The sequence below is a fragment of the Panthera tigris genome, chromosome C1, assembly GCF_018350195.1.
Source record: "Panthera tigris isolate Pti1 chromosome C1, P.tigris_Pti1_mat1.1, whole genome shotgun sequence".
Classification (NCBI taxonomy): Eukaryota; Metazoa; Chordata; class Mammalia; order Carnivora; family Felidae; genus Panthera; species Panthera tigris.
This window is the reverse complement of record NC_056667.1, coordinates 70685164-70707726: the sequence shown is the minus strand read 5'-3', so window position 1 is coordinate 70707726 and position 22563 is coordinate 70685164. Positions and strand designations below refer to the sequence as shown.

The 22563-nt window shown below is 37.5% G+C and overlaps 1 protein-coding gene and 1 non-coding gene across 14 annotated transcripts in view; one reads left to right on the top strand and one right to left on the bottom strand.

Moving 5' to 3' along the window:
• LOC102968749 (SSX family member 2 interacting protein) overlaps positions 1-22563 on the top strand; it is a 40172-nt gene that overhangs the window by 4550 nt on the left and 13059 nt on the right. For 4 of the 13 annotated variants that reach the window (XM_042997700.1, XM_042997699.1, XM_042997688.1 and 1 more), the window contains exons 2-9: positions 1557-1608; positions 13330-13461; positions 14367-14536; positions 15005-15217; positions 17467-17577; positions 19408-19543; positions 21357-21432; positions 21503-21692. In XM_042997700.1, coding sequence (XP_042853634.1) covers positions 13419-13461; positions 14367-14536; positions 15005-15217; positions 17467-17577; positions 19408-19543; positions 21357-21432; positions 21503-21692 — 939 coding nt within the window. In that variant the 5' untranslated portion in view covers positions 1557-1608; positions 13330-13418. Of the gene's footprint in view, positions 1-1556; positions 1609-10572; positions 10644-13329; positions 13462-14366; positions 14537-15004; positions 15218-17466; positions 17578-19407; positions 19544-21356; positions 21433-21502; positions 21693-22563 lie in introns of all 13 variants that reach the window. The other 9 variants (XM_042997693.1, XM_042997698.1, XM_042997692.1 and 6 more) reach the window with 4 other exon arrangements.
• LOC122241628 lies at positions 12387-12493 on the bottom strand. Its single transcript, XR_006221870.1, has one exon. It is a non-coding gene; the product is annotated as a U6 spliceosomal RNA (small nuclear RNA).

Here is a 22563-nt window from a genome sequence, read left to right as displayed (position 1 = left end):
ATGATCTGAAAATGTTGTGAATGTAGATAATCTAAGTAGAATCTAAGAGACCTCAGCCCTACTCAACAGTTAAATATAGTTAAAAATAGTTTTTGAAGCCCCCAGAAACTGTAGGAAAGAAAAGTGATTATTCATAGAACCAATTTTTATCGAGGATGTTTTACTTTCAAGATTGGGGGAATAGGGATACAAAGATAAATAAGATATAGCTCCATTTTCAAGCAACTTGTAGTTCAGTAAGAGAAATAAAATTATAATGCAGTACAGAAACTAAGTGTCATTAAGGGCTGTTAAAAAACAAAGGCCCTAGCACTGTAGGATTGCGAGATGAGAGAAGACACAAATTGCCTTTTAAATTAAAAATAAGTTCTTGGGACACCCGGGTGGCTCAGTTGGTTAAGCTTCTGACTCTTGTTTTCAGCTCTGGTCCTGATCTCAGGGTTGTGAGCTTAAACCCCTAGTCGGGCTTCTTGCTGGGTGTGGAACCTGCTTAAGATATTCATATTCTCTCTCTCTCTCTCTCTCTCTCTCTCTCTCTCTCTCTCTCCCTCCCTCCCTCCCTCTCTCTCCCCCCTCCCTCTCTCTCCCCCCTCCCTCTCTCTCCCCCCCTCCCTCTCTCTCCCCCCCTCCCTCTCTCTCCCCCCTCCCTCTCCCTCCCTCCTCCCTCTCCCTCCCTTCCTCCCCTCTCTCCCCCTCCCCCTCTGTTCCTCTCCCTCTCCCCCCCATCCCCATCTCAAAAAAAAAAGTTCTTAAGTAGAAATTAAGCTACAGCCAGTTAGCCAATAATATTTACAGCTCTCATCTGTTAATTCTTGCTTCCTATATTCCCTTCCCTCCCTCTTAACTCTCCTGAGTCGAATTTTGGTTTTGACCATTCTACTACTACTTTGACCTTGGGCAAGTTATTACTTGACCTTATCTTCTCTGTCCTTAGTCATCTCATTTGTAAGTTAGGAATAATACATACTTCATAGAGTTGTGATTAAATAATATGTTAATATCCATAATGGTGCCTAGAAAAATAACTTACATTTATTATTTAGTATTTCTATTTGATATAAAAATGCTGCAATTGAATAAGAACTAACTTAAGGACAGAATGTTTTTATTTTTTTGAGTTGCTAGCAGATCTGTGAGCATCTAATAAAGTCTCCACATGTAAGGAACTCAGTTTTCACATTCTGGGAAACTAACCTTGAGTAAATGATTTATTGTCTTCTTTTCATATTTGCTCATCACTTTTCTGAAATCCGATTTCTTCACCTTTGTCATAAAGTCACGAATTGCCAAATCCACCATATTTTATTCAGATCTTACCCTTTCATGGCCTTTGCTGCTGTTCATTACCCCCTCTTCTTTAAAAATTTCTTTTCCCTTAGCATTCCTAGAGTCCACCCCCTACCCCAGTATTTATCTCCCCCAGTGTATATCCAGGTTCCCTTCATTCACCGGCTACATGTTAAGGTTCTTTAGAGTTCTTTCTGCTGCCTCTTCTTTTCTGTACCACATATGTGCTGACGACTCCTAAATCTGCCCTGATGTCTTTTGATCTCCAGGCCCTAGAGTTTATCCCCGGTTGAATGTCTCATGAGGGCATCTCTAAACCCGGTAAGTTCTACACTGAGCTCATTATCACATACTTAACTACACCTGATTTTATTAATCTTATTCCTCTGTTCTCTTTAAGTGAGCCACCCATGTGCCCCCACTTTGCATTAGCTTTTACAACACAGATCTCACTGTAATGAAACTTGTCTCCCACTACCTAAACTGACCTACTGGTCAAGAGGCCTGGCATTGTACTGTGGCTCAGTCGGTTAAGCATCCAACTTCAGTTCGAGGATTGGAGCCCTGCATCTGACTCTGTGCTGACAGCTCAGAGCCTGGAGCCTACTTCTCTCCCTCTCTCTCTGCCCCTTCCCTGCTCGCTCATGCTCTGTCTCTCTTTCTCAAAGGTAAATATAAAAAAAAAAAAAAAAAAAAGTTAATGCAAAGTGACCTGGAAACACAAACAGAAGGGAATGGCAGTTCCAGGAAAGCTTGGCAATTTGGGGTCTATATTCACTAGATTAAAAACAAAATTTTTGGGGGCGCCTGGGTGGGTCAGTCGGTTAAGCATCCGACTTTGGCTCAGGTCATGATCTCGCGGTCTGTGGGTTCGAGCCCCGTGTCGGGCTCTGTGCTGACAGCTCAGAGCCTGGAGCCTGTTTCGGATTCTGTGTCTCCCTCTTTCTCTGACCCTCCCCCTGTTCATGCTCTCTCTCTGTCTCAAAAATAAATAAACATTAAAACAAATTAAAAAAAATTTTAATTGCTATAACATGGAATGTTTTGTCTGTGCTTATATACTTCACATCCCAGTTGCTCAGTTGGAATAATTACTATCTTATTGTAATGTAGTCTCAAGGTGACTTGGCAGAAAAGTGAGTACTTATGTTTGTGTTCAGTTTGAAAAGCAGCTCATATACTGTGTTTTCCCTCCTCTCTTACAATAAAGACAGTAAGGTGTAATAATTAATGTGTTGGACTACTTGGGTTTGAATGTTGGCTTTGTCACACTCTAGCTGTGTGACCTTGGGCAAGAAAACCCTCTGGGTCTCAGTTTTGTCATCTGTAATGGGGTGGGGGAAGATAACTATTTGGGCTGTTGTGAGATTGAATGAGTTATATTAAAATGCTTTAAATTTTTCCTAGTTAATGGTTTATCCTTAATAAATTGTTATTGTTGTTAGGGGCACCTGGTGGCTCAGTGGGTTAAGTGTCTGACTCTTGATTTCGTCTCAGGTCATGATCTCACAGTTTGTGAGTTCAAGCCCCACATCGGGCTCTGCACTGACAGTTTGAAGTTTGCTTGGAATTCTCTCTTTCTTCCCCTTCCGCTCTTTTTTCTCTCTCTCAAATAAATAGATAAACTTAAAAAAAAAAAAGTTAATCTTGTTAGAATTAGGTAGAATCTCTTTTGCTAAACATACGGTTGTGAAGACCATGTGTGCACATTTTTATAAAGAGGAAATTTTGATATGAATAGCTGTACTCAACTCCATATTAGGTCCCATGAGAAATGTAAAAAAATATAGTTAATAGACTCAAAATTCTTTAAAAGTCACCTAGTTCAGCCTCCTCATTTTGCAGATGTGGATACTGAAAACCAGAGAAATGATGACTAGGTCAAGGTTGCTCAGTGAATGACAGAAGTGGCCCCAAGAACCTTAGCCCCTGACACTTGGTCTAGTGCTGTTTCAATATCCTGTGCAGCTTCCTGAAGTGACACAGTCCTGAAACAAACTAACAATTCGATTGGGGAGCCATGACCAAACAGATAAAAACATAAGCAGTGCAAGTCAGTGTATAATGAAGTATCAGGTGATGGGGAATATCTCTGAGTACATACCTTATGTAACTTAATAAACTGCTCTCTTGACGCAAGGAAGTACATCTTATTGCTGAGTCATAGAAGATCAATAGAGTAAGAGCATTCTTTTTTGAAAAGAATCTTAATAGTTATAAATCCGTGTCAATCTATTTCCCTTCTGTCTCCTACCAAATTGAGATTATAACTGAGCCAGAGGGATAGTCCCTTTTGCTAGGTGTGCCAGTACTCTGTCTTTACTCTTCACAGCAGTGCAGTGGGGGATGGTCTTCCCTGATGGGCTAGATCCCCATGGATATACTCCAACAAAGCAGGGCATCATTGTGAAGACTGCGTCACCGTTACTCACTTGTACGTGTGAATAGGTGGGATAGGTGCTAGAAATGTAACTGATTGGTGGAGAGAGCTTATCATTTGTCTAAGTTGATATTTCCACTAAAGGGTAGGGATGCTACCATCTGGGATTGAGGTGGGAGTACTTCCTCATACATTATCATTAATTGTGCATGAGCCCACTGCTTTTAAAGATACTACAAAATAATCCATGCTCCTAAAACACTCCAGCTATATCAAAATGTCCTATTAAAGAAGTGAATGGAGGTAGGGTCCACCCCACCCTACACCCAGCCATCTTGTCCCACAGGATTGTCATGTTAGTAACAGTTTGTAACTTTTCTAGACCTTTCTCCTAGAGTTGGGTAGTATTTATATAGTTTGATTTAATGAAACATGGTGATCATACTATTGATATTATCCATACTGGGTTTTTTTTTTCATGCTGTACATGCAGATCTTCTTGAATAATCCCAAAGTAGCCCATCTTTTGGCTAAACTATCTGTATTGGCATTTAACTGCTTATTGACGGACGTTTAGATTGTCTCCAGTTTGTTGTCATTATGGTATGCTTGCTCATTTGTATGATGGGATATGTAGTAATAGAAGCCTTTTACAGATTGCAAATTTTTACAGACTGATAGATCGCCATCTAAAACTACAAACTACTGACCACTGCTAAAGTTCTGTTTCCCTTACATAATTGATTATCTGAGTAGCTGTAGGACTTTTGTATAATTTCTCACTGGTTTTTGCCCAACAGGGCTGCTTGCTTTTGTTTAAGATACTGCAGATGTTTATCATTGTAATTGCCTTTTAAAAATGTGGATTTTTTTTTCATCATTGTAAGGAAAACACATTCACTTACAGAAAACTTGGAAGACACAAAAAACTAACGATTACGCATAAGATCTGTGTGTAAATGAAAGGGATAAAGTCTGGCTCTTCCCCCTCCCTTTTCTACTCACAGGTTGTTCTTGTTTTCTAGTTTTTTCTGTTATAACAAATTTCTATCTTTATAGAGCAGAATTTATATCTATCTGTATATACTCATATAGTTTTGGGAGTATTTTAAAGACCAAATAAGGTCATGTTAGATAATTGTTCTGCAACTTTTTTTTTTATTAACAAAATATCGTAAAATCTTTCCAAGTTAGTAAAGTATCTAATAATAGCTAACGTTTATTGAGTACTTACTGGGCACTTACCATGTAACCAAGACCTTATGTGAAGCCCTGCACATGCATAAACTTTTAATAAGGCTATTAAATAATTTTTAAAACTAAATATATTTACCCATCTAATAATCTTTTGAGACTAAAGACTCTATACTCTCCTTTTGCAAATGAGGAAAATGAAGTTCAGAGATTTCTGTCCAGGGCCACTTAGTTTGTGGGTGGTGGAACCGGGGTTTGAAACCCGGTGGTCTGGCTTTGGATCCTGTGCTCTTAACCATTATACCATACTGTTACTCATACTGCAGCAACAGTTAGTTCAAGGGTGTATATAAGAAGTTTAAAATATAGCATGTGGTTCCCTGCTTCCGAAGCTACTAAGAGGGTGGCTTTCTAATGGCAGATTCTGGCTTGGAGCTTCACCAAGATTGTATCCTTCAACCCAAAAGGATATGCACGAAATATTTGACCATAATTTGTGTCTTCACACTACGTTGTGCAGTCTTTGCCCAGTTGGAGATGTGGATTAATGAGTGGTGGCCTTTAATAATTGGTAGGAGTATTGCTTCCTGAGCCTTTCATCCACTAAAGCAGCAGCATGTGTTGGTTAAGAGAATGGGCTCTGGAGTCTAGGGAGGGGGTGGGTAGCCTTTCTGTGCCTTAATTTCCTTATCTGTAAAAAGGAAATGATATAGGATTGTTGTGAGAATTGACATCATATGTAAAACATTTAGAACGGCCTCTGGCACATGTTTGTTAAATCAGTTCCTTAACTACTAGCTATGCTGTGCTTAGTTCTTCACCTATTATGTCATTAAATACCCACAACCACCCTCCAAAAAGAGAGTGCTACCCTGTTTTCCAGGTGAGGAAACCAGCTGGAGAGACTTGGTCAGGATGTGATCCTAGTCTGTCTGGCTCAGGCCTGTGAGGCTTTCCCTGTTGGCACTGTACTCCCGAACTCTCAGGCTTCCTAGTAGCCACAGACTCAACAGAAGGGATGGTTAAGGGAATGCCACGTTTGGAGTTTCAGCCATCCAAATATCTATTCAAACTTAAGTTATGAGGAATTTGTTTCTGTGGAAAATTTCTATACTTTTAAACTGTGCCACTCAGATGAGTTACTTTAGATTTTAAATTTGTAAAAGATAGATTTTCTAAGTTGAATTTGGTGTGTTTCTACACTGATATGCAAACCTCAGTGGTTTTGTGTAAGGTAGTAGAAGTATTTATAATGGAATTTAAATCTGTAGTCTTCTTTGGAGCAAAAATATAGATAGTAGTAGTAGTTTTTAAAGTAATAAAACTTTGCTTTTTGAGAGTAATAACATCTATTTAAAATATGCTGATAACTGAATTTTTAATTTTTATGAGTGAATTTGTAAGATAGGATGAATACATAAAGACATAGTTTTAACAGTTTTCTTAACCTGACAATTTGGTGACTCTAACTTTGTGAGATATTAGCGAAGACTTTAATTAGCTGTTTGTGACAAATCCTGTGCAATATTTAGAAGCCTAGATGGTATAGTGAGTGTTACTACATTCCTGTAATGAAAAGCTATTATTTTCTGACACTTGATTGAAGTTTTAGAATTCCGATTAGGTAGGCAATTGCACCTTCTCAAGCTTGAATTTCAAGTGAACTTGAAAAGAACACTTAAAATATTGTACTGTGTGAAGGAAATCTTGTAATCAAGATACTACTTATGTTTCTGCTGAGCTCTTTTTCAGTTGGTAGTTGTGTTAGAGATTTGGGGGATGAAGAGAGTAATACTTTTCTCTGAAGGACTAACATCTTTTGCATCTTTTCCATTGCTGTTTTCCTTTGCTTCCCAGAATGAACATGTTAATTTATCATCAGTTATTGAGTATTGTTCTGTCTGTTAAGATCAGTGGAGGGAATACAAGAATGTAAAAATTGTAGTACGTGAGAGTCTAGCTAGGAACGATGACACAAATTAGTAAGTATACAGAGGACCTAGAGAATAGAGTTTCGTGAGCTGTGCAGAGGGGATGATGGTGGTTGTTCTGGGCTTTGAAGAAGCGTTAGTTTGGGGTTAGGTGAGAGACGAAAGCCCAGGTGGAGCACAAAGGTTGGAAGTGAGTGGGCCGAATGTGGGATGCAGTTCATTTTATGAACATTTATTGAGCACCTGCTTTGTTTCAGGCACTGTTTGATACAAAGATCCCAACCCTATAGGAAAGTTCATAACTTCCTGTAGACGTTCATAAACTAGTCGTGGGAGGCATCTGCCTATAATAATATGGACAGATGAATTGCCCTACTGGATGATATTGTCGTAAAGGTGATTGTTGCACTTGTTGTATATGATGTCACTTTAGTTACGTTTCAGCTAGAGACATGTAAATTATAGGAGGGACGCAAAATGTATACATATTTTTTTTTACTTGCATTAGTCATCTATTGCTGCATAACAAATGACTCCAGAACTTCACAGCTTAAAACGACAGACATTTATTTCCCAATTTCTGTCCATCACTAATTTGGGTGCCTCTGGCTCGGGATCCCTCGCTAGGCTGCTGTGAAGATGTTGACCAAGGCGGCAGTCATCAAGGTTTGACTGGGGGAGGATCTACTTCTAACCTCACTCCTCTGAGTCTAGGCAGGCTTCAGGTCTTCACTGGCTATTGGCTGGAGACATTGAGACATCAGCTCCTTGCCACATTGGCCTCTGCTCACAATATGACAGAAAAAGGGATCCAAGAGGCAGTGGGTGGTAAATGATCCTATACAGAAGCCACAGCCTTTTTATAACCCAAATATGGAAGAGAAATCTTGTCACCTCTTGCTGTATTCCCTTTGTTAGAAGCTAGCCACTGAATCCAGCCCACATTCAAGGAGCAAGGGCACCCAAAGGTGTGCACACCAGGAAGCAGGGGTAACTGGGAGTCATCTTAGAGGTTGCCTACTCCCAAATTTTACAAGTGATTATTGTATATTGAGACCCCCCCAGAGTCTTTTGTATAAAAGGAAGAGCAATAACCAGCCAAGGAACTTTTCTGATGGAAACAAAACAACAACAAAAAACAATGGGTGTAATTAACCTGAACTACAAATGTTTTTGCTAAACATCTACAAACTTTTGGTTTTGATGTTGTCTTAATATTTACTCTAGAATACAAAATGGTAAGATGAGTGATTCCACCCTCGTTAAACTTTCTATAGAACTGAATTCATTTCTGAGAATTGTTTTTAAGCCTTTTGAAAGCAAAGTATTTCTAAATGAGGAAAAAAGCTGTTGTTTATGGCATAGCAGAAAAGTTTACGCATATGCCTCAATTTAGGTAGTAGATATGTTCCTTTAAGGACTGTATGCTCTGAGTAGAATGATTTCAGGTGAACTATGGGATTCATTCTGTTTAAGAAATTTGATAGAAATCTTTTTTATTCTATTCTACTTTTAACTCTTGTCTTTCTATATATAGAGGTTTGCGTGAACAGTGTGGAAAGGTTACCTGGTGACAGAGTGAAAAGAGCAGTTTTGAAGACAGATTTGTGTCCAGGCTTCACAACCAACCAGAAATGTGGCCTCAGGCAATCCTGTTGGCCTCTCTGAGCCCAAGTTTTCTGTCTGTAATATAGATAAATATATATGAAAGAAAATGCTTTGACATGAAGAATGATAAACTTATGAAACTTACTAAAGTCTTCATTTTTCATAAAGGGTACAGTTAATTTCAGATGTCTTACTATTTCCCAATTTTCTGTTAGGATTCTAACCTAGAAAATGCCACTAGACAATTCTTAAGTTCTGCATAATCATTTTACCCAGGAAAGACTAGAGTACCCTTGCTTATTTATACCCGAAATATGGCATTGGTACTTTGGCAACATATTAAGGAAGTCAAAGTAGTTCTTCAGAAAAGAGTAAGGTAACATTTTTACAGAAATTACTGCAGTTTTGCTGAAATTAGTAAGATTTTTTGTTATGTAGACTGACTTACTGGAATGTACATTGAGAAATACTTGGAATCAAAGTTTTTTAGATGTCTATATATATATATGTTACCCACGAGGAGGGAATAAAACTCTCTGATGTAGAGGATAGGAGAAAGAATTTTTATGGATTACTTTATAGATGTTTTCTTTCTTTAATTTATTTCAAGGTTATTCCTCAACAATTTTAGATGAATGAAAGGACTTTTACAGGATGGTTAAATTCTTTAATCTTCAAGATTTGCTCATAAAATTCATTCATGAATTTCATCTGTCTTGGAATCCAGACAGCTTCCCTAACCAGTGGTATATGGAGAGAAATGGGGGTTGCAGTTTACTTGAATGTGAAATGATTTACTGTAGACCTTTTCCTTTTCTCCTTCTATAGTGAATCTATAATAACAATGCTAGTATAACCAAGTTTGTTCTTATGTGACTTGTCATGGGTGCTCATGGTTCACTGTGTAATGATTTGCTATGACTTGATTTATCTATTATGTGGAACTTTTCATTGTGTGTTTCAGCACTTGGCTTTAATGGGGTCCTTCTGGCTGCTTTTGAAACTTTCAAAGTTGAAATACTTGTGATGGTGTTAGGTTTATGCAGAGCAGAGATATTCCTGTTAGCTTTTTTCTTTATCTTTTGAAGTTAATACTAATTTATTATAATATCTTTATAAAAAATAGTTGGTAACCTTACTGAAATTTAGCTGTGGTTGAGCTAGAAATAACTTGCTTAACTTAGTCTCTTGGTTTGGGGATGTATATTGATTAATAGTCTGGTTGGGCAACTTCTTTTATTACAAGCATTCTGGCGTATAATTTGGTGCATCATTGAACAGAAGAGGATACTTAGAAACTTTTAGATTGTGTGAAGTCAGATACTGTTGGTTAAGTTCTTTTTTTGGTAGAGCTTCAAAGTGGAATTTTGGTTTTTATTGTGAACATTTAACTAGACCTGAATATTTCACAGTTGGTTGTTTCTTATTGTTTTTGTTATTTTAATTAACAAATTCACTCTCTAAACCTGTAGACAGTGGACAGAGCTACATTCACAGAAGAAGAATAACTGACTTAAATTACAATTTTAAAGAATGGATGTATAGCAAACATTTTGGTGTTTGATCTTTCTGTTATGTATGAAGACAAAAGGTACTTAAGGCAGTATTGTGTCTTATTTAAAAAAAAAAAAACAAAACAAAAACAAGAAGGGCTTGGGAAAGTGCCTATTTTCTTCTGATATGATGCCTCCCCTCTATGTAATGATTACAAAGAATTAACCCACTGAAAATTTGTGTTTTTATGAGGATATCTGCCTCCACATTTTCTCAGGATTTGTGTTCAGCTTTTATCATTAAGAGCAACAGTGCCTTTTGTTATATAGATTATGGAATCTCCTGTCATTTATCTCAAGCAGTCCAGATCTGTGTCCAGATGATGATGATGGTGATGGTGATGATGACAACTCATAGTAATTATGTGTGTCCCATATGCCGAGTCGTGTGCTAAGTACTTCTTTATGTTCTTGAGCTCACTTAATCCTCAGGGAAAATCATGAAGTAAGCCATTATTATGTCATTTTACCAGTGAGGAAAGTAGGGCTTGGAGAGGTTAAGTAACTTAACCAAAGCAGAGCTGGGCTGGTATAGACGGGTTTATTGTCCCTTAGATCCTGTTTTGTTTATGGCTGCTAGCTCTGAAACCAAAAAGTGAAATCATTGTCTTTCTTGCAGACCTTTATGCTGCTTATCCTGTTCCTGAAGGCACCCATTTAAGGACAGAGGGAAGTGCAAAATAGTTCAAGGTGCTCTTACTAAGGCACATGAGTAGAAAAATAGCAAAAATTGGTGCTGGATTGGGTAACCACCTGTATGTGTGTGACATTGTAACATGTAATACAGCACATAACATAATTTGCATTAGTATGTATTATAGGCTGCTATTATGACCTAGAAATCATCCTTGATTTCTCTTCTGTGTATTTTTCATCCCATCTTCCAAGTCCTGAAGATTCTATCTCCAAAACACATCGCTAATTTATCTACCTGTGTCTATTTCTGTTCAAGCTGTAATGTAAAAGTGTCTTCTTGCCTGAACTCATGCAGTAGCCTCATATCTTCCAGCCTCCATTATTGCCCACCTGCAATATATTCAGGGGGTAGAGGAGCTGAGGTGATCTTTTTCAAAGCCTAGAGAAGATCCTGTTGATTTACTGCCTAAATGCCTTCCATGGCTTTGCATTGCTACTTTGAGAAAATCTACCTTCCTACCATCTGTCCTTGTGTACTTTAGAGATACTGGCCTTCTTTATGGTTTTCATTCTTACCAAGTTCGTTTCTTTTACCTGGGCTGGAACATCTTGTGGCTGACTGTGTATCACTTAGGTCTCAGTTTAAATGTCAACATTTCGATGCAGCCTTCCTTGATGAATCTAGATACCCCCACTCCAGGACTCTCACGTTACTGTGCTTAGCTTTCTTTATAGTTCTTATCACTCTGTGTTAGGTTAATTTATTGTCTCATTATCTATTTCTACCCACCCCCCCTCCAGAATGTAAACTTGAGAGCAGGGCTTCCCCTGTGCCTAGAAGAGGGTGCCTGGCACACAGTAGCACAATTAAAAATATATTGAATGAATGAAAATTTTCCTCTCATTTCAGTATTACATTATGAATATTTCCATAATCTTAAATATTCAGAACGGGCTGCGAACTCTTTGTTTCATAGTCCAGATCCGGCCTTTTATTTGGCTTATTAAAAAATGTTTTTGGAGTGTAACTTACATCCAGTTAAGTGCACAGATCTTTAGTGTACAACTTGAAGGATTGTACTAATGTGTATACTTGTGCAGCCATCTCAGATCACTGTGGAAAAGGCTCTTTCACATCCTCCTTCCAGCCACTGCCCCTTCCATAGGGTACTTGCATAATTTTCTAATTAGCTTCTAACATTAGGAGATTACACAAAATTTCATTTGAATTTTTTTATGGTGTAGAAGTATTTATTTATTCCATTTTTCTTTATAAAAAAGTGGAAATGATGGTAGGCTGAAACTGTTATATGAAAGGTTCTTATACTTAGTCCACCTCATTCATACATATTTCTGGCCTCTCATGTATTTGTTAACCACCCTAACTCCACATGGTTGTGTTTAAAGGTGTTCTGTTGTATAAATGTGTCATTTATTTAACCAGTCTCCTGTGGAACATACAAGCTATTACTGATTTCAAGAACAACTTGTAGATGAATCCTTGTACAAATCTTTTTTCTTTTACTTTCAGGTTTTTATTTTAATTCCAGTTAGTTAACGTAGAGTGTAATATTGGTTTCAGGTGTAGAATCCAGTGATTATCACTTAAATACAATGCTCAGTGCTCATCAGAAGTGCCCTTCTTAATGTCCATTACCCATCTAGCCCATCCCCCCACCCACCTCCCTCCATCACCCTCATTTTGTTCTCTGTAGTTAAGAGTCTTTTTTCCTATTATGCCTCTCTCTCTTTTTTCTCCCCTCATGTTAATCTGTTTTGTTTCTTAAATTCCACATAAAAAATATGGAATGTTTCACAAATTTGTGTGTCATCCTTGCACAGGGGACATGCTAATCTTTTCTGTATTGTTCCAATTTTTGTATATGTGCTGTTGAAATGAGCATAAATCATTATTTTATCAGGGTGAAACTTTACAAGTAATTTTTCTAGGTCAAAATGTGTTTTCATTTTTAAGATTTGGTACATATTGCCAAATCGCTGGTAGTTGTATAAATTGATGTGATCTTTGTGGCGAGCAGTGTATGGGAGTATGCTTTTTTCTACATCTGTGCCACCACTGGGAATTGCAATTAAATTTTTTTTTTTTTTTGCTAATATAGTTAGTAAAAACAAAAAATGAGAATGCTATTTAAGAAGTTTTTCTTTCTCTTATCTGTATAAATGCTTTGTACTTTATCTTAGAGAATATAATATAGAAATATCTATTAGTACAACAATGCTGTACCTAGATTTATATTCTGAGTCAAATCATGTACTGTGTACCTTGTATATGAAAAAAATGAATACTTTACTAGAACTCTTTATTCCTGATTCTTTTTTTTTAATTAAAAACAATTTTTTTATGTTTATTTAGTTTTGAGAGAGAGGCAGACAGTGTGTGAATTGGGGAAGGGCAGAGAGAGAGAGGGACACACAGAATCCAAAGCAAGCTCCAGGCTCTGAGCTGTCAGCACAGAGCCCGACGCAGGGCTCGAACTCAGTGAACCGTGAAATCATAACCTGAGCCAAAGTTGGATGCTTAACCAACTGAGCCACCCAGGCATCCCTCTTTACTCCTGATTCTTAAACACACATACACACACATGCATACATGGCCACAGATTATCCTTCTGCTCTACCATGGGAGTGCCGGAGTAAATAATGCAAAATGCTTCTTTTTACACATTGATTTTATATTTGCTTTTATTTTTGGTTAAATGCTGTTATTTTGCTTTTTAAGGAGATGCCTACATAGAAGAGTGACAGCAGCTGGACCGAATGTTTCACTGCTGAACTGGTTCCTCAGGTATCCTGGCTCTGGTGATTGCTATGGGAGAGTGGATGACTGTTACAGATCCAGATCTGTCTTCAGGTACCTGAGTCTAAAATAAGTATAAACTAAATCAGTAATTGTAAAGGTGGATTTTTAAATGAAACTGTAAAATGATTTACCACAGATATTGAAGATGTGACTAGAGAGAGACATAAATAATTGTAAAATATCTAAACTTTTATTTTGAGAAAAATTATCTGGGAAAGCTAAGAATTGTGCCATACTTAAGTGGGGTTAAATGCCTTTGACGGATGATGAGTTTGATTGTTACTATTTTTGAGAGAAACGTTTATGCATTTGAAATGAGTTTATTGGCTACTTCAGTACACTTTGATTTATTCCTTTAATATATAAACTTTGACATAGGTGGTTTTTTTCTGTTATTTTTATAAATCTGAAATAGTATAAACTAAGAATCTATTGTATCTTAACATGCCTCCTAAGGGCACTTGATAGTTGTATCTTTTTGAAAAAAAAGTACAGTTGACTCTTGAATAACATGGATTTGAGCTTTGTGGGTCCACTTATACAAGAATTTTTTTTGATAAATGTACCATGCTGCATATTTATTTTCTCTTATGATTTTTTAAATAACACTTTTTTTTTCTCTAGTTTCCTTTTTTGGAAGAATACAGTATATAATACATGTAACATACAAAATATGTGTTAACTGCTTATGTTATTCGTAAGGCTTCTGGTCAACAGTAGGCTATTAGTAGTTAAATTTTGGTGAATCAGAAGTTATATACAGATTTTTCAGCTGTGTTGGAAGTCAGTGCAGTGTTCAAGGGTCAATTTTGTGTAGTTTTCTTACAAAAACCAGCTTTGTCTGAATTTGAAAATTTTAAAAAATATTTATATAATTCAACATCTTTGGTAACGGAGATAGTTTTCTTTGCATGTGTTTTATAAATTGTTTAAGTAAATACCTTTTATTCTTTCAGAAAGCAAAAATATCTGTCAATATACCTCAGAAACAAAGATGTCTCCATCAAGTTTATACTCACAGCAAGTGCTATGTTCTTCAATACCTTTATCAAAAAATGTGCACAGTTTTTTCAGTGCCTTCTGCACAGAGGAGAATATTGAACAAAGTGTTTCATATCTTGATCAGGTAAAAAAAAATGTTTTGTGAGAAGAATAGCATAAATCATGTTGTATAATAGAACATATCGAAGTTATGAGAAAAACACTTGTTAAGCGCATGTATGTTGTTATGTATCGGCCTGGGACTTAAACACACTAGAAATGCGGAGAACCACAGTGATCATCTAGTCTGGATACATGGTAAATGTTTTTGTCAGGAGCAGGTTGGCCTGCACATCACCCTAGGGGCTCTTCCACTTGGAGTCTCTCCCTTATTTTACTGATGCAGAAACCTGAGTGCCTTGCTCCAGGATACAGGCAATTGCAGAGCAGAGGCTAAAAGAGCCCAGTTCTCTCTGTTCTTTGTCCTTTGGGATGTTTACAGTTTTCTTAACTCAGGGTAGTTTTTATGATTTCTCAGAAAATATTTCTGTCTTTTGTTTCTATACTTAGTTGTCTGATAACCAACTTTGAGGAAAACATTTTCTCCTACCAGGAATTGACTACTTTCGGTTTTCCTTCATTATATGAAGAATCCAAAGGTAAAGACACAAAGAGAGAATTAAATATAGTTGCTGTTTTAAATTGTATGAATGAGCTACTTGTACTTCAGCGGAAGAACCTTCTAGCTCAGGAAAATGTAGAAACACAGAATCTGAAACTGGGAAGTGATATGGACCATCTGCAGAACTGCTATGCAAAACTTAAGGTAGAAATTGCATGTCGACCTGTATTTCAATAAGGCAGATGTCTCATAAGCTAAGCCAAATGATAACAATGTTTTCTGTTTAATATTTTTAGGTCTCTGTACATCCTATGGTGCCTACAGGCTAGAGATTATTTAGACAGGGGAGCTGTGGTGGGCTGGAGGGGGTAGTTGGTATACCCTCCAGGTTATAAAAAGGCTGTGGGTTGTGGATAGTACTTTAATTTTAATCAGAGAGGCCTATGGAAGGTCTTATGAATTAGAGTGACTCAGAGTTGTAAGCCTAAGAAGGCAGTAATTCTGCATTAAAACTTTTTATATCTGGATAACCTTGGCTGAGTGTTAAGTAGATAGTGAATAATCGTGCAATGATATTGATAACCGGGGGCTGTTTAGCCTTTCCCCTAAGGAGTGGTCGCTTATTAGGACAGCCCAGAGTATAGAGTGTTTTCCAGGAAGTCTTCTAATTCAGGGTTTGACCTGGGCCAAAATCAGGTATTTCTCTGTGGACAGAAGTGTGTTCAGTGGCAAAAGTTGCTGATCTCTCCTAGTATATGATTCATTCAATTTGTTGAGGAGAATTTATTGAGTATTTTGTGTGCTAGGCTCAATGGGTTTACAGAGGAGTGAACCCCAGTCCCTGCTCTCAAGGAGATTGTAGTCCAGTGGAAGGCGATACATTGAACTAAGATTATTTGCATCATTAATTGTTCTTGGAGGTAAAAGGAGGCTTCACAGAGACTTAACACTGATCTCAGGTTTGAGGAATAAGTAGAGATTTGCTAATGTTTGGAAAAGACATTCTAGGCAGAGGGTGCAACCTGTTTAAAGCATAGAGGTATGAGAGAGGATTTTACTTTTAGGAAACAGATAATAGCCCTGTAGGACCTGAACGATATGATTATGATGAAGACGGATAGGTGAGGCTGGGACCCAGGCGTCAGATGATGTGAGCGCATTGTGCAGAAACCTGGAGGCACCAAGGAACGTAAGAGAAGGCATCGTGGGCATCATGTAGAGATACCAGTCTGGCAGTAGGGTGGAGAAATTATGGGAGAGGTGTAGATTTGTGTTTGGGGTGGAAGTAGGGAGCCTAGAAGGCATGGTGGAAAGGACAGCTGTTAGCAGGCCTTAGCAGCTGCTAAGGCCAGAAAGGTTTTGCCAGTGGAGATGGTAAAAGGGAGATATTAAGCAAACTTAGGAGGTAAAATGGGTAGAATTCTATGAAAAATCGAATTGGGGGAGTAAAGAGAGTCATGAATTAAGATACCAGCCAGGTCTCTGTCAGCTTTACAGAGGATGATGGTATGATATAGCAGGGGGGTATACAGATTTGCAGGGATGATAGTGAGTTCAGGTAAAGCATTGATAATTACTCAGAGTGAATCTGATTTGACATATGTGGGACATGTCAACTGGCCCAGTGCCTTTAAGTTCAGCCATTCCAAATGGTCTGGCATGATAGGAAGCTTTCAGCACTCCAGAGAAGAAGGTGCCAAAAATTCTGACAGCCTTAGTTATCCAAGTTGTATTCCTAAATTTTATAAATTCCTAAATCATCTTGAGATCCATTGTTAAAGAGATTGTGCAAGTTGTCATTTATGGTCACTTATGCCATAAGTTGAGTGGGTTTCCTATTTTATAAAGATAAGAGGCTTTTAAAAATATTCCAATGGTCTCATGCAGAACTTGGCACATTTCCTCACGGAATGTGTGGAATGAATTCAAAGTGAGCATCTTATCCCATACTGATTCCAGCAATTCTGCCGTTCCTCTCTGGAGGAAATCTTCAGAGGTTCCCACTTGCAAGGGAGAACTAGTATTGTGCTGAGCCTCACTTTTTTTGACCTGAAGGGTTGCTGCTTGCTTGGTCACCCATCTTCTTTAGACTTAGCTCCAAATCACTTTGGTTCTTTCTCAAAGAGTGTGCTGTAGCAATGTTACAAACTACTAAAAGGAAATTTTAGAAGTGTCCAGTGGCAGCATCACTTGAATAAGTGAAGAGCCTTTCAAGGGATCCGCTTTGAAACTCTTTTGTCAGATACATACAAAATTTTGGAATTTAAATAAATTTATAACTTTATAGTATTGTTTGAGAATAATTGTTTTAACTAAACATTTTGTGTGCCATTGAACTGCAGTTTTAGCTAGCGAACCCTAGTATGTGTACATTGTTTAGACTGTTCTTCTAAAAATTCATTTGCTCTGAGTCCTGTGTTAATTTTAATCAGGATTGCATGTGGATGTTTTAGGAGCAACTGGAAACCTCCAGGAGAGAAATGATTGGGCTTCAGGAAAGAGACAGACAGTTACAGTGCAAGAACCGGAATTTGCATCAGCTACTGAAAAATGAAAAAGATGAAGTGAGTTGTCAGTTATTGAAGACAAAGTTTGAGTGAATTTTTTTTTTCTTTTTTGATTTGAGGTGACCATAACGGCTACTTTAAAACAAGTATCATTAATTCATCCTTTGTCAAATTGGTATGGTGGACCTCTTTCTACAGCACTGCAGCATATTTAACTGAGGTCAGGAACTCTCTGTGTCCTCCCTGCTCCAAGAGGATTCATTTGGTTTAGTGTAGTGGTCCATAGCTTGTGACAGCCAGTGTCCTGTAATGTCTGCCTGGACTCAAATGCATTGATAGTTTTTCTGAGGGGCAGGGGTGCTTTAAATGCAGGTCTTTTATTCTCTGCTATATCTCTTTAATATCTGCCATCCCTTTTCTTTATCTTAAATCCATTATTCATGCAGTCAAGCAGTTACTTGACTAAATGGACACAAGAGTTATTGGTTTTTAAAAAAAGGAATTCACATTTAAAAATCTTATTTCTGGTTGCTAATGATACCATAATTATAATCTCACTTCTGCTATAGTGGTTACTTAGTATTTAGATCTATAGAGTTCATGCATTTGAAATTATTTTTTAATTTATATATGAAGAAACCATTATGTTCTTCTTGCTCTGCAGTTTTTGATCCCTGACCACTTGATAACTGTAAAAATACAATATTTTCAGTGTTGTGTATGTTTTTTTAAACTATAATTAAGGACTCCTAAGGGAGCATATTTCTTTAATGACCTTATAGTGATTTAGACAGATTTTATCATATTTGACTGGTAATATATTCCGTTAGTGGATAATGAAATATCTTAGTTAACTGCAAGATTGCTTATACATTTTCTTGAGTTATTTCCCAGAAAATGTTGACTTGATGTGCTGATTACACTTAAGTGGTTTGAATGTAGTTAGTCTTTTTTTTTTTTTTTTTTCCAACGTTTATTTATTTTTGGGACAGAGAGAGACAGAGCATGAACGGGGGAGGGGCAGAGAGAGAGGGAGACACAGAATCGGAAACAGGCTCCAGGCTCCGAGCCATCAGCCCAGAGCCTGACGCGGGGCTCGAACTCACGGACCGCGAGATCGTGACCTGGCTGAAGTCGGACGCTTAACCGACTGCGCCACCCAGGCGCCCCTGTAGTTAGTCTTTAGTAAGGATTGAGTTAAACGTGATCATCTTCACCGGAGATTAAAAATGTTATTATAGAATAGAACATGCTTTCTATCAAGGGTTGTCTGAGAAACCATAGTAGATCTAAACATTGAACAGTAGGGCGTGGCATATTGTGGGTACTCAGCAAATATTTGAACTGGATTCTGTCTGCTATTTGGGCTTACTCTAATTTGAGAACTGTTTGTGATCAGATAAATGAACCTGTTTAAAAACAAAACAAAAAAATAAACCTGTTTACATGCTGTGATGTGCTATGGCTAATTTGTCACAGATTTATAGGGAATAAAGTGGTTCAAGTAAGTAATGTAAGGAAGTCACTACAAATGATCAATTGATTCTTGTTTCAGATGAAGCTCTGATCACTTTCATACTTCTGTAAGAGTTTCTGGCTTCTAAATGATCAGACTCTAAATGTAGAGTAAAAAGGGTAGAAAAAGATAATTTCGAAAGTTAGGAGTTCTGGAAGTTTCAGAATTAAACAATAAAAACTTTGTGGTTCACTTAATGATACTTTTCAAAGTGATTTCCAGTGGTTATTGAGAAGAAAGAATAATCCTAGAGTAAACTATTTTATGAGGAGGTGAATGCTAGGACTTCTATTCTCTTTTGAATTTATAAATTTTAACTGGGGGATTGTCAATCATAAAGGGACTCATTTGATAGAAAATGCTTTTTTCAGGTACAAAAATTACAAAATATCATTGCAAGTAGAGCTACTCAATATAATCATGATATGAAGAGAAAAGAACGTGAATATAATAAATTAAAGGAGCGTCTGCATCAACTTGTTATGAACAAGAAGGATAAAAAAATAGGTAAGAAACAACTGGCTGAGATAGAGCAAAGTAAATGCATAAGCTAATATCCTAAGAAAGAAATGTGAATAGACGGAGCACAACAATCCATGAAGTGTTATTTTTATGCTTTATGCATAAAATGTCTCTAGACGGTATATATCCACATAAACTAGAAATTGAGACAACTCGTTAGTGAAAAGTAAATAATTTTGCTTTGCTTCCTTAGTTGCATATAAGAATTACATATTTTTTTTAATACGGCAGTTGTGGTTCCATAGAGAAAAAACTAAGCCAGAGGATATTCTAATCTTCTATAGCAAAGAACTGATAATATGAAAAGGCAAGATGAGTTTCTGAGTACCAAAATGTATATGATTTTAGAAATAACTTTGCAAGATTATTCTTCACATCAAATCATCTATGTCATTTCCTTTAAATGTAGCTGTGCATTTTTGAAGCAGCTGGTCTAAAGAAGGGACTGTGGACATTATGCTTTTGTTTGTGCCTACGTTTTTTTTTTTTTTCTTTCTAGTGTTACTCTTGTGAAAATTAATTTACAGCTTACGTCATCCAAGCATAATTTCAGGTACATGACATAGATTACAAAGTAGAACCATGCACACAAAAGTCGAGCTACACGCAAGGTTTTACTGGCCTGGTGAGATGCAGAACAGGAAATGTGTGCATTTAGTTATTGAAGAGTGGTTCCCACGTGGGCTGCAGGTTGTCCTCTAACCTGCATGCTACAGTAATACCCTAAACCGTGGTTTCGGAAACGGAGCTCAGTTGGACTTGCTGACACGACAGCTGATGAGCAGATGTCCCAAGCTGTCACATGGTGGGCCGTGTCCGCGGTCAGCAGGCAGCTCACTATTGACTCAGTTATTCAGCTATCTTATTTTAAACATTACTGAAAAATGGAAGTGTGGTAAGCTATTAAGACAAGGTGGGAAACCTTTAGGTAATCAAACTTAAACTTCATTGGTTAACCTCATGTTCACCCTTGAATTAAATAAAGAGCAAGATGAAATGCCGGAAGTATGAAGTGTACTAATTAGAGAAGTTTATTGAAGATTTAACTCTGGTAACAGAGCTCTTATTTGGTGGGAATCTGGCTGTCTTCTAGTCCAAACCTAACTGGAAGTGGTATTTTCATAATGATTTTATTAAGCTAAAACTACAGTAACTTATTGTCATCCTCTTTCCTTCTTATGCCAACTGCTTCCGTCTCCCCCTAGGATAGAAGAGAAATTAATACTGTCAGGGGCTTTGGCTCCTTTGATGATGATGACAACGCGGGGCTTGGCAGACTTATTCTATAAAGATTCTAATAGTAAATGTGTTCAGGTTTGTGGAGTCTGTGGCCTTTTGTCACAGCTATTCATCCCTGCACTTGTGGTGTAAAAGTATATAAACAAATGGTGTGGCTGTGTTGTAATAAAACTTTATTTCAAAAATCAGGCATCTGGCCTGCAGGCCATAGTTTGCCAACCCCGAAGATAAAATTAATAATGATAATATAATATTTATCAAGTACTTTAAGTGTTTTAACAATATCTTGTACTCTTCACAACAACTCTTTGGTAGATACTTTCATTATTCCCACTGTATTGATGAAGAAACAGGCTTAGCAGGTAAATAACTTGTCAAGATCTCAGTGTTTATCAGTAATGGAGAACTGGAACTTGAAATCCTGGACTTTCTGAGCCCAAATCCTAATCTGCACCAGGTTGACTTAGGTCTCCAGTGTGTATATAGTGTGTTAGGGTTTTATACACTTAAACATATGTATGTTAAGAATTGGTTTTGTTTTGCATGTTCATGTTTGTAGCTATGGAAGTTTTAAATTATGTGGGGAGAGCTGATGGAAAAAGAGGCTCCTGGAGGACGGGTAAAACTGAGGCCAGGTAAGTTCCAATTTAAATTGATACATTTCATCAGACTTTTCTTTCTATAACTGCATTTTCATGCTGACAGTTTCTTTCTCAGGAATGAAGATGAAATGTATAAAATTCTCTTGAATGATTATGAATATCGTCAGAAACAAATCCTAATGGAAAATGCTGAACTTAAGAAGGTTCTTCAGCAAATGAAAAAGGAAATGATTTCTCTTCTTTCTCCCCAAAAGCAGAAACCTAGAGAAAGAGCAGATGATAGTACAGGAACTGTAAGTGGCTCTTTCCTCTCTAATACAGTTTTGGATTGCTGAGTCGAACAATTAAAACATTAGATAGGTATTCCCAGTGGGGGACATTACTGATGTTTTGGACAGGACACTCACTGCTGTACTACCCCCAATCACTGTGACAACCCAAAAAATTGTCCGGTGTGTTTCTAGACATGCCCTGGGAAATGAAGGAGATGATTTTCCAAGGACTTGATCTGTGCCCAAAACACTGTTAAGCTCTTTATGAGCATTGTCTCGTTTCATTCTTATAATTTGATGCTTTTCATATTATAATTATCCCCCATTTTATAGCTGAGGAAACTGAGGCACCTTAGTCTAATTAACCTAGTATCACACAGGACAAAATCAGGATTTAAATCCAAGTCTGCCTTACCCCAGAGTTCATGTTTTTAAGTACTGTGCTGAATATCCTCTAAATGGTTTAGTTGAGGTGTTATGTATTTAAGCATGCTTTGCTTTCCAGAGAGTGAAACATTTATTAACTTTGGGAACCAGCTAATCATTCAGTCCATAAATTTGCTGTCTGGTCCCTGGAAAGAAAAAGCTAAAAGGACTTTGACTTTTTCCTTTGTCTTAGTTGGGGCTGTTATAACAAACTACCATGGACTGGGTGGTTAAAAACAACAGAAATTTATTTTTTACAGTTCTGGAGCCGGGAAGTTCAAAATCTAGGTGCCCATAGGGCCAGTGTCTGTGAGAGATGTCTTCCAGGTTGCAGATTGCTGACTCCTTGTACCCTCACATGCCCAGAAACAGGAGGATTGCTCACCAGAATCCCTTTGTAGGGGCACTCCTCCCATTCGCGAGGGCTCTACTTTTCATGGCCTAATCACCTCCGCATACCCACACA